The sequence below is a fragment of the Pinus tabuliformis genome, chromosome 7 (assembly GCF_031772625.1).
Source record: "Pinus tabuliformis cultivar Carrire ecotype Pingquan chromosome 7, CPIR1, whole genome shotgun sequence".
Classification (NCBI taxonomy): domain Eukaryota; kingdom Viridiplantae; phylum Streptophyta; class Pinopsida; order Pinales; family Pinaceae; genus Pinus; species Pinus tabuliformis.
In genome coordinates this window covers 1,712,005,372-1,712,024,970 of record NC_142293.1, presented here as the reverse complement: position 1 = coordinate 1,712,024,970, position 19,599 = coordinate 1,712,005,372, and the positions used below count along the sequence as shown (strand labels likewise).

The window sequence follows — 19,599 nt, the reverse complement described above, 5'->3', positions numbered from 1 at the left end:
TTATCAGCGAACCCAGCCCCAAAAAGTCGAAATCTTGATCTCTTGGTGTGTTGTCCAAGTGACCCTCAAGCCTCCTCTTATAATTTTCTCTTGACAAATCAACGGTCGAGATTAAGTACCTAATCAACGGTTAAGATTAGATCTAGCTTGATCCATGAATTTTAGACCATTCTAACACAGTTTTATATTAATTCACATTAATATTTTAATTTCCCTAAGTTTAGACTTAGGGACTCCATTAAAAATATTAATTATTTTAATTTCTCCCAAACTGTTTAGAATCTACCTAAACCCTTTCTGGGTATTGGAGATCTCATGTGTCTTAGCCTCTCCACCAATTTTCATGGCTAGAACACATCCGATGCTAGCCCAAATCAACACTGTCTGGGCAATGCGCTTTGGCAACTGGGAAACTCGCACTATAGAACTGAGCCTCTCTGTTGGGTAATTCAACATGCATTCCCTAATGTTGCAAACTGGAAAATAACTACAAAATTTCTCTGGAAATTCTCCCTGCCGCAAACCTCTGCTACTCTCTTTCCCTCGCTCGAACTGCGTACTGGGTAGCTCAATATGCTACTCAAAACTCGATCACACTGATCTTCCTCTTGCTATCTCCAAGCCCTTCAACCGACTCTTATAATCTCTTCTTGAGTATTCAATGACCATGATTTAATTTCCGTTGATGACTAAGATCAATTAGACTTCATCAATAGAAGTCTTTAGGGAAATCTCGAACATCCTTAATTAATTAACTTTAATTTACTGTTTTTCCTAAGTTAGTCTTAGGACGTAATTTAATTATGGCAAATTAAATTAATTAAGGTGTTTGCCAGGCTTATTTTGCAAAACCTTTTTTGGGTTTTGGAGATCTCATGTTACTTAGCCTCTTAACATCATCTGAGATTAGAACATCTACCTAACACTAATATAAACTAGCACTCCCTCTTACCAAGGAAGGGGTTCTCCACTATACCCATCTATAAACTGAGTAACTTTGTGAGAACATCCTGTAGTTGGACTAACGGTATAAATAGAGGCCTCTCCTCATCTATTCGAAGACAATCACAATGATGAATTCGGTCTCCATATCTATGCGAAGAAGACTGTTTAGAAGTGCGACGTAAGGATGAAAGAGCTGCAGAAAGGATAGCCGCAGAGATACTCTCTCATGTACGAATCTAGGGCATCTATCTATCTGCTCCGTTTGACAAAAAAAATTACTCGGTCTTGAGTCTATCTGAATGGCCAAATTATTCGAGGAACAGTGACAGGATAAGCGAGGTTGTGGGAGAGCTAGGAGAGCCCTAAATCCTCTGCACGGGCAAGGGTTCTGGTCATAGTTATTGCTGCATGACAGACCTGTGCATTCCTCATGAAAGCAGATTGATGCAAGTTTGAAAGAACTCGGTTGTGTATCAAAGGAAAGACCCAAGCCATGTGAAGGGATAGAAGAGGCTTCAAGTATTTGTAAGCCCTCACGTTCTAAGGAGAAGTATCATCTTCAGAACTGCAGTAATAGCAGCAGAACAATCCAAGTCAAGAAGTCATATTGTCTTGAAGACAACAGTTTGATAAGTGATCTCTTCCGTGTAAGAGGAGATAGGAGGAAGAAGGAAAGGACAAGAGAGCTGAGCCTACCATCTACAGTTGCAGATCTAAGTCATGTTGCAGCTAATCAGAGGACAACAATAAGAGAAGATTCTAGCCTTGATCTTGGAGTCACTTGGTCTCAAGGGTCTTTGTATTGGTCTTGGAAACTTTGTCAAGAGAAGAAACTATAAGAAGAATTATCGTGGGTTTTCCTCTCAGGTTTGGAGAGGTTTTGCCCTGGCTGCTGCCTATATCTTGTGTCTTTGTTCTTTTTGTTTATCATGCATGGTAGCTGGTTGATGAAGTTGATAATCACTAACATATAAAAGATCTTGTTTGAATAAATCTAAAGGAAAATTTACTTCACAAGCAATTATCAATATATAGAAATCATTATCTTCTTAAGCCCGCAGATTTCTCAACATGCTGTAGCACACAGTAAATAAATTGTTAAAAATTAATTAGGAGAATTATTTCCAATTGTTGTAATAGGAATCAGGTTTTTGATTTTTCACATGGTATCAGAGCACAGATGATCAGCTAGAGAGCTCAATAGCGAAGGAAGAGGGAGTTTCGTTGTTCATTGAGGGCAACACTTTGGCCAAGAGGTCGAATTTCTCGAGGAGAATCGATTTTTTCTGAAAGAGGGACAAAAAAATTCGATCTCCCTAGATTGAGAGGTTCCAGTGGCAGATGGAGCAACCAATTTTTTTCACAGAGCAAATCTCTAGCTGGACACAGTAGTTTTGCAGTAGTTTGCTAGAGAAAAACTAGCGTCGGGTGGAAGAAGAGCACATACTGAGGGAAAATTTTCTCAGGGAACTTCTAGTTTCAAGAAGTTTGATTTCCCTTGCAGATCAACAGTGGTTGTGAGCAGAGTTTCCCACTCTAGAAGGGAGTGCGAATAGCCTAGCAGCAGTTGAGCAGAAGGGAAGAGGATATTTTCGACATTATTTGAGATGGCCACTGCTGGGCTTCAAGATCAATACAGGTTAGATGGTGCTTCCAGCTATGTCATATGGAAAGGAAGAATGCCCTTCCTTCTAGATAAAGTTCTGAAACCATTCATAGATGCAGTGGCGGCTATCCCCATGAATGCATATCAGCTGAAGGAGTACAAAAAGGAGATGGCGGGGGCAAAGAGGTCAATCCTAGATGGTGTCTGGGATCATGTTGTATCACACATAACAGCCAAGGGAACGACCAAAGAGATGTGGGAAACACTTTCCACGATGTACCAAGGCACTTCCGAGTAGTGGAAGATGTACTTAGAGGAGAAGCTGAGATGCGTCGAGATATAGAAAGGGGAACGCATAGACCCCTTCCTTACCAGGATTTAGGAAATCCAGGACTAGTTTTCAGCTGTTGGGGCGGAGCCTCACCCACAGAGCTAGTGTGATTGGCACTAAACAGTGTCTCCGAGGAGTGGTAGGTATTCGTCTAAAGCATTTTGTGCAAAGAAACCTTGCTAAGGTGGGACAGGATGTAGGCCAATTTGCAGCAGGAGGAGTTGAGACGAGACATAGTGAAGAACTCCATCAGTTGCAGTAGTAGCAGATCGAAGCAGGTGAAGGAGGAAGAGAATGTGGCCCTTGCATCAAAGGGTCCTAGCCAAGGACAGGGGGAGCAGCGAAAGAAGAAGGACCTGTCGAAGGTCAAGTTCTTCAGATGTGGTGAGCTTGGTCACTATAGTATGCAGTGTCCTCTTAGGAAGAAGGACAAGGATGAGAAGCAGGCAACATCAACAGAGATCGATAAGATGTCCTCGAGGCTGGAAGAAGACTTCACCATGTTTGCTAATATTCCCCTAGGAGTGAAAAAGGGTGACTTGGTGCTGTAGCCCTAGAGCGCTACAAATGGGCAGGATCCTTGAGGAGTCCACCTCATGGATCAATACCTTGCTACGGGGATCCACAATATTTTGTAGCAGGATGGATCAGTGGCAGTAGATGCAGTCGAATGCCAAAGTGACAGATGCAATGCCTAGTTGCAGTGAGATGCTGGGCAAACAGTGCAGAGTGTGTTGATTTGGGGTAGCATCGGATGTGCTCTACGCCTTAAATTTTGCAGGGAGGTTTGGGCACATTCATTCCAAAGAACCGAGAAACCGTTTTGGGAAATTCCACCCAGAGAGGATTATATTACAATAATTAATATTTTTAATGGTGTTCCTAAGTCTAAACTTAGGAAAATTAAAATATTAATGGGTATTAATCTAATTGTGGGTGAGTATTCTAGAAAAAGACAGAGATCAAGTCAAAATGATCTGAGCCTTTGATTAGGAGTTAATCTAGATTGTTGGTTGTCCAACAGGAAGATATAAGAAGGGGCTTGAGGGTCATTTGGAAAATACACCAAGAGAGATCAAGAAATCGATTTTCTGAAGTGAGAAGTTCTCAGGAGGAAAAATCGATTGAGGATATTTCTTACAATTGAGGGGCAGGGATAGTAGCCTTCGGAGAGAGATATTCTCAGTCGAAGAATTATCAGCAGAGAGAGGCAAAGAGTGATCTTGCAACTCTCACGCAGAGGTTGATGTTGGGCTAGAAGGGCCACACAGAAGCAGCGCAAAAGGAGAGAGAGAAAGTTGAAAATCAGAGCAGAGAGTTAGTTTCAGCAGCTGGAAGCCGGGGTGTGAGACCGAGAGGCTGAGAGTAATGACTTTAGGCTTTTGATCGATTCCCCAGTTGGGTGACGCTGTGCTTGAGAGGGTTGATGCTGGGATAGTGTAGAGGCAGCGCAGAGACAATGCAGGGCTTGCTAGGGGCACTCATCCAACATCTGGATCAGCCGAGACTTTTTCTCAGTGATTGTGTGAGGTAATCTCACAAAGCTTCTGCCAGTATTTCTTTCTATAACTGAATAACCCTGTGAGGTATTCAGAGATGTATTCAAAATTTGCTACTACTTAATAATAATAAACCCTCAGAGCTGTTGCACTGGTTTTCCCGCATTGTGTTTTTTTGGGGACATTTGTTCAAAAATAACGATGTCCTATGTGTTTTTATTTCCTTGCTCAGTTTCTATGTTTCATAATCATATTTAATTTGGTGTATGCTACTTCAGTAATTTACTTCAATATTTCAAGAAGAAATCTGAAATAAGTTTGTAATGTAATTTATAATCTAGGTGAAGTAGATTCAGCTGGTTGTAGTAGGATTCCTGAGATTGTTAGATCTAGGAATTTTCACATGGTATCGGAGTTAATGTGAAACAGGAAGAGTGTGTCTCTATATGAGTGAGTCGACAGAGAGGTAAGATTGTTGGATCGAGAATTTGGCAAGGCAGAGGGAGCCACGCAGAGCCTCAGCGCAAAGCTAGAGGGACGTAGTTTTCTGCAAGTTGAGTGTTGGGCAGAAAAGTCGTTGGAAGAAGGAAGCAGATCGCATAGTGAGGGAATACTTTCTTAGTGGTTTCTGGCTGAGGAAATTAGTATTTCTCATTTGTTGGGCGATAGAGGAGCAACAGACTTACCAGCTCCATTAGGGAGTACGTAAGCCAACCTAGAATCTACGCAGTTGGGAGAAAGAGGGAGTTGTTCGATAATTTTCGGAGGATATTGCAACCAGTGGCTTGAGGAATCAGGACAAGTTGGATGGAACATCCAACTATGTATTTTGGAAGGCTAGAATGCCTTTCCTTCTAGATGAGCATGACCTAAAGAAATATGTCGATAGTGTGGTAGTTGAACCCACGGATGTAGATCCGCTAAAGAAGTACAGGGCTGAGATGGCAAAGGCCAAGAGGATGATCGTGGATGGAGTCAAGGATCACGTGGTGTGCCACGTTGCTAACAGAGAAATTGCTAAGGAGATGTGGGATGCCTTGGCCACATTGTATCAGGGACCTTTCGAGCAACGGAAGATGTACTTGGAACAGAAGCTGAGATTTGCTCAAATGCAGAAGGGAGAACGTGTGGATCCATTCCTCACAAAGCTGAAGGAGACCCTTGATGATTTGTCGGCTGCGGGGCATACACCTCAGGATTTAGAGTAGTGAGACTGGCCCTCAATTTTGTCTCGGATGAGTGGCAAGTCTTTGTCCAGAGTATCCTAGGCGGAGCAACATTGCCCAATTGGGATGAGATGTGGGCAGCTCTAAAACAAGAGGAGCTAAGGAGAGACTTGGTCAAGGTCAAACTTGACAGAAGCAATAGTAGTAGTGGGTCGAAGCCTAAGGAGGAGGAGGAGAATGCAACCCTTGCATTGTTAAAATTGGCAACCAGGGAAAAACTTCATGTGGGTCATCTTATTCATGGCTGATAATACTTTTATTAGATTTCTCTCGTCGAGAGATGTAGGATTGATATAAATATCATCCAATTCCGATAAGTATTCATGGAGATATGAATTTATTTTGATTATGGAATTATTATTAAGCCGACCTACAATTCATGTAGGTTCAGAAGCCCAACAGTCGCATCTATTCAAACACCAACGTTGTGTATAAATATAAGAGGACTTTTCCTCATTTGCACTCACTCTTCTCATCACATCTCTCTCTCTCTACTGTGCAGAAATGAGTCTCTTCTCTACTGCGCAGAAATGGGTCTCTCTCTCATGCATGTGAAGCCGGAAGCTGTTGAACCTGAAGCTGCAATTGCAGATCCAAAGATTGACCTACGTGGCCTAGAAGATCTCATCGGAACTGCGTTGTAGGTTCATCTGAACCTCCTCTGGAAGCCGCATTTTTTGGTGGTGGAATGAAGTTAATCCGAAGAACAGTTTGCAAGATATAGACTGCCCTAGTTTGAAGCCAGAAACTGCTGAAACTGAAGCTGCAACTGCAGAAGTAAAGATTGACTTGCGTGGCCTAGAATATCTCCTCATCTGAACTGCGTTTTAGGTTCATCTGAACCTCCTCTAAAAGCCGCAACTTTTGGTGGTGGAATGAAGTCAATCCGACGAACGGTTTGCAAGATATCGACTGCCCTAGTTTGAAGCCGGAAACTGCTGAAACTGAAGCTGCAACTGCAAAAGTAAAGATTGACCTGCGTGGCCTAGAAGATCTCCTCATCTGAACTGCGCTGTAGGTTCATATAAATCTCCTCTGGAAGTCACAACTTTTGGTGGTGGAATGAAGTCAATCTGACGGTTGGTTTGTGAGATATTGTCTGCCCTACTTTGATAAAGAAGTCGCTAATGCTGATGCTGCTGATCTAGGGTTTGCTACTGTTGATATGAATCAGATTTATTGTACTATTTCTCTTTGCTGAATTATTGAAGATAAAAGAGAATTTGATCAAAGGGTTTCCCCACACATTGTGGGGTTTGTCCTTGGCTAGCCGCCACATCTTGTGTCTCTTGTCTTGGCTTGTTTTCTGTCGATCATTTAATGTTCTATCTGCACTTTACTTTATGTACATGTGATTGCTAATCTGTGGAATATAATAAGAAAAAGAAGTAAATTGTTATAAGCATAGAACATACCATAACTTAACATGGTAACCGAGCTGAGGTGAAGACAAATTCCAAGCAAGAGCAAGAGCAATCACCGAAGAGAAGATTGGTGAGGCTATCCTAAAAGAACTATGGGATCCTCAACACTCTGCCGAAGGCAAGCTTCGTAAGAAGGATGACTATCACGCATGGAAGATGTCTATCGATCTAACCCTAGAAGATCCAGGAGTGCTAGACCATGTAAGAGGCAATATTGTTGAGCCTCCATCAAATGCATCTGCTGCTGCATGGAACAAATGGAAAATCGAAGAAGTCAAAATAGAAGATCATCCGGGACTCTATCAACTAGCACTTGGTGGCCTACATCTTTGAATTGGACACCTCCAAGGAAATCTACAATAGACTGGGAAATGGCACTCACGACTCTTGGAGGATTACCATCCGAATGGTACGTGTTCAGGACTACTCTTCTGAACTATAATGTAATTCCTGGTTTCTAGGAATTAATGGCTAGATGCATTCAAGAAGAAACAAGGGAAGAAGAGCAAGAAATGCCCATGCCTAAAGGTCCTCCTGCTGCCTTTTCTTCTCATGCTAAGAAAAGAAATAATTCCGAGACTAAATCAAAAGGAAAGGATGGACCTAAGGGTGGAAGAAAAGGACGATGTTACATCTGCGATAAAGCAGGTCACTATGCAAGGGAGTGCCCTGATAGAAAGGACTCACACCGGGACGATGATCAAAATACCTCTGATGGAAAATCAAAGGAATGACAAATTCAACAGCAAAGGTAAGAGGAGAGCTGGGGATCGAGGAAGAGGACAACCATTCAAGAAGGCTAGAAAGTCCAAGATGTATTAAATGCACCTGACCTCAAAAAGAACCTAGTGCCCATCTCGGCAATGGAAGACAAAGGCTACAAGGTAACCTTCAACAATGGCAAGGTATGTATATGGAAAAATAATGTTAAAGATGCCTTTACTCTTGGGTTTAGTGTTGATTCATTATATCAGGTCGATGGAAGTCCGCTAGGTGTCATGTCTTGTGACATAACTCTTTAGTCCGAACTTTGGCATCAGAGATTTGCCCACCTTCATTACAAAGCTCTACCCGATGTAAGACAGATGGTAACAGGGATGCCCGAATTCCAAGTAGAGAAAGAAGGTGTATGTCCGGGATGTGCCGAAGGAAAGCTCAAAAGGGGACCATTCCCCTCAAGCCAAAGCAAGACCTCCGATATATCAGTTGGTTCACTTAGGCATATCTGAGGCTGGCATTAAGAGGGAGAATACTACACCACATACTCCTGAGCAGAATGGTGTGGCGGGAAGGAAGAACCGCATGATTGTGGAAGCTGTCCAGGCCATGCTACATGATCAAAGACTTCCAAAGTTTCTATGGGTTGAAACTACAAACACTGCCGTATATGTACAAAATCGATGCCCTCGTCAAGCATTGGGTTCCAAGACTCCTGAAGAAAAGTTCACCGGTAAGAAACCTGATGTTTCTCATTTTAGAATTTTTGGAAGCCCTGTATATTTTCATGTGCCGAAAGAGAAAAGAAATAAATTGGGTGCATTTGAAAAGAAGGGAATTTTCGTGGGCTATGGTGAAAATACTAAAGGCTATAGAATCTATGTAGTCGGTCAATGGGAAGTCGTAATTAGTCATGATGTCACCTTTGACGAAGATATGGCTCTCAGCAAGGTGAACAATCTTCCGACTTTGAGGAGCTCTCAAGAAGCCGACACCAGGGAACCGAAAGAAAAGGATGATGAATCAATGCCTGATGTAAAAGAACCCATGGATCCGATTGATCCTCCTCCACATGAGCCTTCCTCTTCTAGGAAGAGGCCTTCATGGCTTAGGGGGCTACTTGATGATGCTGAAGGACATGCTGTACCCCAAGGAACCTTTTGTGAAAGTAAGTAACCTAATAGGTATCAGGGATACCTGACCATCATGAGCACGATCATACAAAATAAGCCTTCATCATTCTCAGACGCTGTCAAGCATCAAGTATGGAAGGATGCTATGACCGAAGAATATGAGTCTATCATGAAGAATGATGTCTGGGAAGTAGTTCCCAAACCCCAAGGCAAGACAATTGTTACTTCCAAATGGCTTTACAAGATAAAGCATGCAACAAATGGAAGTATGGAAAAGTATAAGGCTCATTTTGTTGCTCATGGTTTCTCCTAGAAGGAAGGTATAGACTATGATGTGATATTTGCACCTGTTGCCAGATATACGACCATCCGCTCGATCATAGCCCTTGCTGCTTCACAAGGATGGAACCTACATCAGATGGATGTCAAGACTGTGTTCTTACACGGCTCGATCAAAGAAGAGGTCTATATGGAGCAACCCGAAGGATTTGAAATTTATGATCGAAAATCTCATGTATGCAGGTTGAAGAAGGCTCTCTATGGGCTGAAGCAAGCACCTCGAGCATGGTATGAGAGGATCGACAGCTACTTGATGAAGCTGGGATTCACTAGGAGTGAAGCTGATCCTAACCTTTACTTTAAGGTTGAAGATGACAAGCCTCTCATACTGGTGCTGTATGTGGATGACCTCTTTCTAACAGGTGCAGATCCTCTCATTCACAAATGTAAGAGGGAGTTGGCTTCTGAATTTGAAATGAAGGACCAAGGACTTGAAGTATGGCAGAAGCCAAGGGAAATTTTCCTATCTCAAGGAAAATATGTGGTAAAGATATTGGAAAGATTTGGTATGATGGACTGCAAGCCTGTGACTACCTCGAGGATCTTAACTTTTAGAAGTTATATGGTAGTGATGTTGGACCAGATTTGGGAAATGCCTCTGAGTTTCAAAAACTCATTCACGTTGATGTTCTTGGTGAACCTTCGTCCGAACATATGTTTTGCAGTTAGCACTGTGAGCTCATATTTGGTTGAGCCTCACTGCATTGATGCCAAGAATCTTCTAAGATATCTTCATGGCACAATTACTAATGGATTGAGATACACTACCAGAAATATGAAACTGCATGATTATTCGAATGCTGATTAGGCAGGTAGTGTGGAGGATCACTGGAGCACTTTTTAGTGTTGTTTCTCTTTGGATTCTGCTTCGATATAATGGATGAGCAGGAAGCAGAAGTCAGTCGCCATAAGCACCACCGAGACCGGATACATATCTACGAGTATGATCTCGTATGAAGCTGCCTGGTTGGGGAAGCTCTTCAGTGAGCTGTTTGAACACATACCATTGTGATTCTCTATAACAACCAGAGGTGGGATTCGATTATTGAGGAATCCCGTATTCGTCGATTGCTCCAGCAGATAGACATCATCTAGGATATGGTAAGTCGATGAGCAAGGAGGCTCCATCGCATTAAGATGATGTACAGGTTGATACACCTTGTCAAATCCTCGAGAAAAGATCTAATCTGTGATGTTCCCAAACGACTTGGAGTCGTCAAGAAACCCTTGTACAAGGGTCCTGCATGTTGCATACATTGAGCTTTGGGAGCTTTGAGGGCTTGTGGTTCTTACTGGAGCAACATACAACCACAGGGTGACTCACCCTCCCCTGGTGGTGCGCACTAGAACAAGATGACTCACTCTCTTGTGGGACAAGATGATTCGCTCTCTTGTGGAATAGGATGATTCACTCTCCTGTGTAGCAGGATTGATGTGTTCTCCTGTGAGGCCTAGATTGATGTGTTCTCCATGGCGATTGTAGCAAGATTGATGTGTTCTCCTGTGATGCCTGGATTGATGTGTTCTCCATGGTGATTGTAGCAGGATTGATGTGTTCTCTTGTGAGGACAGGATTGATTAGTTCTCATGTCAAGGCATCCTACCCATGCAGTCTGGGACTCATGGGAAGTACCTCTCATCTGATCAATGAGCAGGGAAATGAAGTTAGGGACCATAGTAGTATCGATGGACGCATCGTTGTATCTACCGTACTCCCTACGCTAGGATGACCTCCATTGATCTGGGATCAATGATACTGGTTTGGGACCAGTGGTAGGAGTTGTACCATACTATGACGCTGACTTCGGGTCGGTTGAGACTGGTTTGGGACCAGTGGTACATACTCCAAGACTGACTTCGTGTCAGTGCAGTACTGGTCTGGGACCAGTGAGAGTGGTACATACTATGACGCTGACTTCGGGTCAGTTGAGACTAGTCTGGGACCAGTGGTACACTCTCTGAGACTGCGATACTAGTCTGGGACCAGTGGTAGGAGTGGTACTTACTATGAAGTGGGGTTTGTCCCTGGCTAGTGCCACATCTTGTGTCCTCTTGTCTTGGCTTGTCTTCCACTGTTTATGTTTATGTTCTATCTACATTTTGCTATCATGCTAATGTGATTGCTAAACTAGATATTGATATTGGGCTAACAAGAAAATTGAAGTAAATTGCTCTTAAGCATAAAACATACCTAAAATTTAACACTGTTGAATATTTGTTCTCTCTATGTCCTATGTATGGAATATGTTGAATCTAGGATTTGTTATTGTGCCTTAATTTGTTGAAAAATTATTAAATGGTATCTAGAGGTCACTGTTGCATGCATTACTCATGAATAACATGTAACTGAACTTCCTAGTGGTGAACCTTACTTAACTCTCCCATAAAACCCCTTGACCCATTGTATAGGTAATTGTTAAGGTTTTTGATGTTGGGCATCAAGAATTCGACCTCCTTAGCAACTTTTTGGTTAATCAATCAAATCATAGACTCCATTCTCTCAAAAATCTAGGTAGTAGCCTTCCTTGTTGATGATCAAAACCATATTTTTTTCCTTTTCCCTTGACCTAATTCAACTCCTTTAAGGCCAAGTGGCCAAGCTAGGGCTTGGTGCGAATTCCTAGGGAAAAGGAATTTCTGGAGTTGGAAAGTCTAAATGGCAAGAGGATAGTGGTTGCCACAAAATCCCTTCTTTTGGTAGGATTTAGCTTCAACTTGGGGGCTTCTTGAGGGTTTCATGTGCCTTGTCCTCATTGAAAATCATTGTTGGAAGCCCTTTCTCCATGCCTAGACCTTTGGCCATCCCAACACTTGACCTAATCAAGCCCTAGGTCTTGTGCCTCATCTTATAGGCCTCTATCAAGAATGTGAATTGCCTCCTATTGGAGCCTTGAGCATAAATTGTGACTTTCTTGTAGAAGGCCTCATTATGTCACATTGTACCCTAACCCTAGAATATCTATTAGGTGGCCTTCTAATATACTGGGACTCCTCCCATCAGTGACAATCCATAAAATGTAGGGGGTTTTTCGCTGTGGTGACAATGGGCTATCACCCCATTATTGTCACTTTATCTAGTGTTAACCTTGTAGGGTGCCCCTCTCCAAGGCCTACTAGATTTTGTGGCAACAATGACAGTGGTGGCTAATCTCTTTGTTGCCATAAGACCAAGGATTCCTAGTAAGGTTTTGCACTAAGACTGCTAGATTTTGCAATAACAGGGATCATATGCATGTTACTCAAAGATCGATAAAGTGTTACTAATTTTGGGTTTCACTAAAACCGTTGGAAATCCTAATATTTATTATTTATTTGATGAATTTGATCTTTGTCTTGGTCTTTTATTTCTAAAATGCTCATTGCATGATGTGAAAAATGCTAATCAATAAATTTGGCATAAGATAGTAGTTACATTATCATATATTGATTTCTCTTTAATGTTGGATTGGTTCATTGTTAATCTTGATCAAAATGGCATGGCTTTTGTGATCTAGGGGTGTCTCTTTTATGTGTGCATAAATAATCTCTCTGCAATTACCTAACGTGAAGATCCCTTTTAATGGCAATCTATCTCCTGGATAAAAGTTGAAATCATAATTTCTATCCAACTTTACGCAATAATACCTTTAACGCTTTTTCAGGTATTAACACTTTCCACTTCAATAGAGAAGATTTGAAATCCTCCTTAAGGACTTTTCAAATTTATATTGGTCAATGCAGTTTTGGACTTGGGTTTGGATACCTAATACTTGAAAATTCCCACATACGTAGTTTTCATTCTATAAAGATTGATAATCTGGAATGCCCGTACTTTCTTTCATTAAAATATAACACAAACAACAAATCTAGTAATAATTTGGAAACTGAGAAGGCACCAAGTTACCTGTGGTAAAAAGTCTCTACGTATACCGTAGTTACTATCTATATCCAACCGCCGTCCAGGTGGAATAGCTTGTCGATATCGACATGCGCTTCCTGTTGTTAGGTCCTGCTAAAGTGTAAAATTAGTAATGACAAAACAAGTTGGCATTGTTAAGGTACGTAACCTGACTATTATCATGTCTTTCTTTCTTAGTGAATTATCAATGGAGCTAAAATGCAGTAAGACGAATAAAATTAGGTAGCTTGAATATTCAATGTCCAAGGTTCTTAGTGAATTATCAATGGAGCTAAAATGCAGTAAGACGAATAAAATTAGGTAGCTTGAATATTCAATATCCAAGGTTTAACAAAATATGCGTAAATTTAAATAGAAACGTATTCATCAAGATTGGCCAGCGTTGCTTCACACCTGATCTATCAATGGTAGGTAGCCACCAACATTTGGAAGGATTGTGCCATTATAAAATATTCCACCTTCCCCACCAACCCCAACCGGAATGTCATCACGGCCCATCATGTAAAGAATATCGTATACTTGGTTTATGGAATGGCCAGCATCTGACCATGTATTTGCATTGATAGTGATTGCCTATTAAAAAAAAAATCCATGTGAGAACAAATATATATCTTTTTCAATCAAGTACACACTACATTAGTATGTTGCTCCACTCTTGTAAATGCAGCCGCGTTAAAATATTAATTATGATAAGTTCTTTCAACTCCACCCTTTCTCGAGAACCTTTTTCTAAAATGTCCTGCAATATCTTTGAGTTACATGATACCTAACACTCATTAAATTTATTATAAACCAAAACCTCAATATCTAATCACGTTCTGCGTTTTGTGCACATTTTTATAGTTTTTTAAATATGATATGTGGAAACGACGATTAAGATCGTTTATATGGGAGAGTGGTTGATTAGCTATTTCTTTATCTTTCCTTTTTTAGTCTCAAGTCAAATGAATGCTATTAAACTCAAACTCAGCAGGTAGTTGGACACCCTTTATCATGCTTATTTTAAAAGCTCGCATCATTTTATTTATTATTTCTAAATAAACTATACGTCATCACTTCACTGTATATTTATAAAATAAATATTATATACGATGGTTTTCTCACGACATCGTATTCATTACTTTCAACTATCGATCATGCTTCTTTCCGTCCAAGCTTTCAGCCGGAAGAAGCATTTAGAATGCACACAGAATCCAGACTAATACATAAGAAAGTTTTAGAGACATATAAACTGCAGCAGAAAATAAACGTACCTTCACGTTGAACTCCGACCGGTTCTGTTTTAGGAGATAAAGAATTGCAAAAAAGTCATCAGTATCCATATCCGAGTCCACCAGAATTTGATGTGGCGCTCCATGTGCTGGAAAAATTTGACAACTTAGGTAAGCTAACAGAAATATTTGATAAAGAATGAAAACACGTGGCATCATCTTGATCCTCTCCCACTAGCTGCACCTTATATCCTCAACTGCAGCTGCTGATGCAAATAAATTGGTTGAGTCAAAACAGTGCTCAAATTCTGGAAGACTGAAATAACAAAGAGGATAACGTAAAACATCTCAATTCAATTTTGCATCTAATATCTTAATCCATAAATGAAACAAAGATGTCTGGATATGGTATTTGAAAAACACCTGAAATGGGTTATTTCATGAGGGAAAACAGAAAGAAGCGTCAAATACTTGCACATTGTACTTGCCTTATGTGAGGAGGGAAACCAAGCTCAGAGAAAACTCAAAAAGGAATCGTTTTTCATCTCCTCCGTGCTCAACTTTTTTTGTGCAAATTGAGTTCGACAAAACGTTGCATAGAACATATTCTTGTTCTCCCAGCAGAACTGTAAGATTTATTCTGTGCTCGTCTGTAAAATATTCCTCCGAATTGATCAGAAAGCATAATTATTATTCTGTGCTGCCTTTAATGTGGATTTCTTCAGTCTCTGATGTTATATTGCATTTATATTATAAACAAGATTTCTTCACGAGAGAAAACAACTACAAGCATCCAATGCTTGCACATTGTACTTGCCTTTTTCGAAATTTCACATTCAGAGACAGGGATTTGCTTGTCCCCCATATGCTCAACATTCTCTACGCTAGAGTTTGGAAAATTCTGTTCCCCAACAAAACGACAAAATGGCTACTTAGTGCTAATCCATAAACAGTCATGCAATTATAACAAAAAGCAATATAACCGAATTACATCAGTCTGCCTGGTAGTCTGGGCTCTGTCGTTTCTAGTTAACGGAATTACATTTACAGTAAACAAGAAATATCCATGGCCATTAAAATATTTCAAATATTTCAAGCACTATAGGTGTCACGCAGTTGATATTATCCATCCATGTTTACTTAGTAAATAATCCCAAGTTAGAATATATATTTACAACTTTGCAAAACCTGACTAATTTGCAAGGGCTGAGATAATGTCAAAGGAAAATGAAGGGTATGTCAACCGGTACAGCGAGTTGTAAACAGAGAACATTCAGAGAAGTTGCAGACATGAAGGAAATTAGGTACAATGGATCAGGAAACAAAGATGCGGATTCAAAAAATGAGTAGCAGGCTTCTAACCTCGGTAATCCATGTTAGTTGGAACAATATACATGTTGTCAAACATACCATTCACATTGTAAGATGTTAATGGGCTGTCACCCAAGCACCGCCCTAATCCCAGCCACCACGGAAATCATTATTGCCCACTGATCCAAGAAAAATTAAAGATCTTTTACAATATCAGGCTAAACACATCAAATCTGGCCCCCTTGTGAGTATTCTCAGTTTTGCTCATTTGATCAAGCAAGTTCTGATCCTGCATATTTAATGCCATTGTTTAATTCCTTTAGGTAGCAGTATATACTATAAACTACCCAAGTGTTGGCCATGAGTAGAGAGAAAAGGTTTTCATCTCGAAGAATATACTTTGCAGTGAAAGGAAAGCGTTATAAAGAAAAGCTATACCCCAATTCTACGAGTCGAAAAAGTTTCAAATGAAATTAACTTCTACAAATGGATCCATCGAATATGTTTACATTAAAGTTTACAGCATATAATCTTCAATACTTCTAGAACCAATTCAAGCATAAAATCTCATCATCATTAATCTTCCTTCCTAGAAGTGTAGAATCTTCAGATTAGTGCAGCATATCCTGTTTATAGCATACAGATTGTTATTGCCGCAACTGTTGGAAAATTACTCCCAACCACTGCATTAAACAAACTGACAGCAGCCATTCTCTGCAGTACACAGCAAATCAGTAAGCAGATTTTTGTTGCAGGGTGAAAATTTTGTTTTTCAATCTCAAGGATGAGATCGTAAATGAAGTTTTGAATCTGGGTATAAACTCCCCATTCCTGCAACACATCAACTAATTACAGAGAAGCATTTAACGCAGAGTTGGTGAACGGTAAGTTATAGGCTTACTGCGCACATGAAGAATGTACCACGCAAGGCCTGCAAGCTCAGAAAATTAAATCCTTGTATTTATGCGCCTGTTGAACACTCCCTGTCAACTATCCTATAGCAGTACACATTTTTGCAAAAGAATTCCATCATGTTTGAGCAGTCAAATATCCAGGATTCATCTTCATCATTTGTCAGTTCATTAGAATTGTAAACCCAAATTCTGCAAGTTTATTGTAAATGACTAGTATAACCGTTTAATTATATAACAACCTAAGTAGACTTATTATTTTGGCAATGAATTTCATCTTAGGAGGTTTTTTGTCTCACTGATAATCTATGCTTCTAAACACAGGATGATCGACAAAGTTTTTCCCTCCAGCCTCACCTCAAAGCTAGGGTGGAATTTATCGTTAACGTCTTAGGTGAGCGCTAGTGTTCTTAGTAAAGTCTTCTATAAGAGTGATTTGGGAATAATTTAAGCTAATCTGCTAAATTATTTTATTACAAGTCACTTGATATACTAGATCATATTTTGTCGCAGAATTGGGTAAATTATTAAAGGTGTATGTCTAAAGGTGTTTTCCCCTTTCAAGGGTTGAATTAATTGTAATATCTTGATGTAGAAATTTTTTTGTGCATGGTCCCTCATATTTAGACACCATGGCCTAAATATTTAAGGGTGGAAAAAATTATTAATACCCTTTAGTATCAATTAATTAAATTTTTTGACCAAAATAAATTAAAATCCTAAGCCATAAATTAATTAATTTTGAGTAAAAAATGATTATTTTTTATTTTTTTTTTCCAGCAAAAAAGTGGTTAAATAATTAGCCAGAAATTGGTTAGAAAATAAAAATGAGAGAAAAACAAATTCTCTCCAAGTGAAAAATATTAAAAAAGGGAATGTGCACTTTCCAAGAAGGGAATCTCCACAAATCAAGCAAGCAAAAATTCAAGAAAATGTTTTTGGTCCAGAAAATAGGAATTAATTCCCAGAAAAATCGATTTTTTAATGAAAATTGAATTTATGGTCCAAGTTGGTTAAGTGAATGGGGATTTTTCGAGGAGAAAAAGTTAGAAAAATTATTTCTTGGACCAAGAAAAAAGGCATCATTAATGAATTCCAATTTTTTTCTCAAGCAATCAACGATGGAGATTATTTTGACATGGATCAAGCATTTAATCAGCGAAGATCAAGTCAAATTTGTGCACCTTCATGGAACTAGTCGTTTTTCACTTGGAAGAGTCTCTAGAGCTCTCATTTTTTCTATATAAGGAAGCATATGCTCCTCATTGTAACATCTCTTGATGTTGTGCTCTAGCTTTTTGGTCTTGAAGCTCTCTCTATTTTGAAATAATAATACACAAGTCTTTGGGGTGAAATATTGTGGCTCTTCTCTTATGATATGGTAATGAATTCTTGAGCTTAATTTTGTACTGGTGATTATATTTGTGACTTCATTTGCTTACATAGAATTCTTAGTGTATAGCTATCTTACACTGGTAATTAGATCTTGAAATTTTTGTAGGTTTGGAAGTGGCTAGTGTGCTATTTTTAAGTCAATGTTTTAAAAATCTGACTCTGGTTCGAAAACAACCGAGGCTCGGCTCTGACTCTGACTCCGGCTAGGTATCGACTTAGCCAATTTGATTTCAATGACTTGGTCAGTGTAAAAAATACATTAAATATTTATTTTTTTTATAAAAAAACATAATTTTAAATATTTTCATTCATGTTTCTAAACACAAAGCTTTAGAATATAGAGAGAAGACAACATATGATCAAAGTAGGCTCATGAATATATCCATTATATCAAAATGGCACCCAGTGCGTTGTCCAATACATACATGAATGATGATATAGAGATCAAAACAAAAACACATAACCAAGGAGGCTAGAAATGGCCTCGACAATAAAAGTAAATTGTGAAACATCACTAGTCACCAATACTACTGGCAACTGCTAGAGGAGCCAACATCATCTGGCTCAGACTCTGAATCAGAGTCAGACAAGGAAACCCATGGCTCCTCCTCATCATCATCTCCAACTGCAACTGTAGAAGTGGTAGCACTAGCAGGCTGGCAGCAGCGACATGCTAGGATAGACGAGATATGTGCTTCTGTCATGGCTGAGTAGAGGAAGCACCTACAACTAGAGGACTTGGGGCTGGACCTGAGGCTGGTTTAAGTGGATCTGCATTCAACTGAACATTTTGTTCAAGTAATACCTTCGTTTGTAAATCCAAATCAAGATCCTCATTAGAATCAAACTCTACTAGATGACTCTCCACTACCCAATCTGATGTTGGATCAATATCTTCCAACACAATGGGATCTGAATCAGGTCTTTTGTTCAGAAATTGGTTGCATCTGAGCCAGAGGTTGTATTGGACATAGACTAGATCATTTAACCGTTTTTTATCCAAATGGTTTCTCTTCTTCATGTGAATCCTCTCAAAGACAGACTAATTGCGTTCACACCCAGTAGCACTGCAAGTTTGACTCAAAATACGAATTGCAAACTTCTGCAATTGAGGACAATGGCTACCAAAAGCCTCCCACCATTGTGCTGCAAAAAACATAGTAGTGTAATGAGTTAGCTCAACAAATTATATCCAACTTTCAAATTATAAACAATTTAACAAAATAAGAATTTGAAAATTGAAATTTTTGTTTACCTGGCTCATCTGCTTCCCTTGCAATCTTTGCTAGGTTCTTGCCAAAGGTATCTGTGGCTTTGCTGAAACAAGTGACATGTCGGTGTATCTCCAGCTGATCACTCTCCATAGGGATCATGCGATCAATGTAGTCAATCAATCCATCTCTAACCTCCCCACCCAAAGCTCCTGCCTCCAGAGCTTTATAATGATACCTTGGGTTCAAAAAATACCCAGCTGCATGTATAGGGCGATGGAGTTGATTGTTCCATCTTTCATCAATGATTGCCCAAATGGGCCCATACTTAGCCATTCTATCCTTGTATGATGTCTTTATTTGCTCCTTTGCTTGATCCATAGCCTCATAAATGAAGCCCATGGCCAATCTTTCCCCATACACCAACCGCAACAACTTAACC

The 19,599-nt window shown here is 39.9% G+C and overlaps 1 protein-coding gene across 2 annotated transcripts in view; it reads right to left on the bottom strand.

The window, feature by feature from the left end:
* Nucleotides 1-14,595, bottom strand: part of LOC149255173 (nucleoside hydrolase 3-like) — a 386,258-nt gene extending 371,663 nt beyond the window's left edge. The window contains exons 1-3 of one of the 2 annotated variants that reach the window (XM_089460377.1): nt 14,372-14,595; nt 13,512-13,691; nt 13,104-13,208 (exon numbers count right to left, since the gene is read on the bottom strand). In XM_089460377.1, coding sequence (XP_089316503.1) covers nt 13,104-13,208; nt 13,512-13,691; nt 14,372-14,548 — 462 coding nt within the window. In that variant the 5' untranslated portion in view covers nt 14,549-14,595. Of the gene's footprint in view, nt 1-13,103; nt 13,212-13,511; nt 13,692-14,371 lie in introns of both variants that reach the window. The other variant, XM_089460376.1, reaches the window with a different exon arrangement.
* Between the last annotated feature and the right edge of the window lie 5,004 nt (nt 14,596-19,599).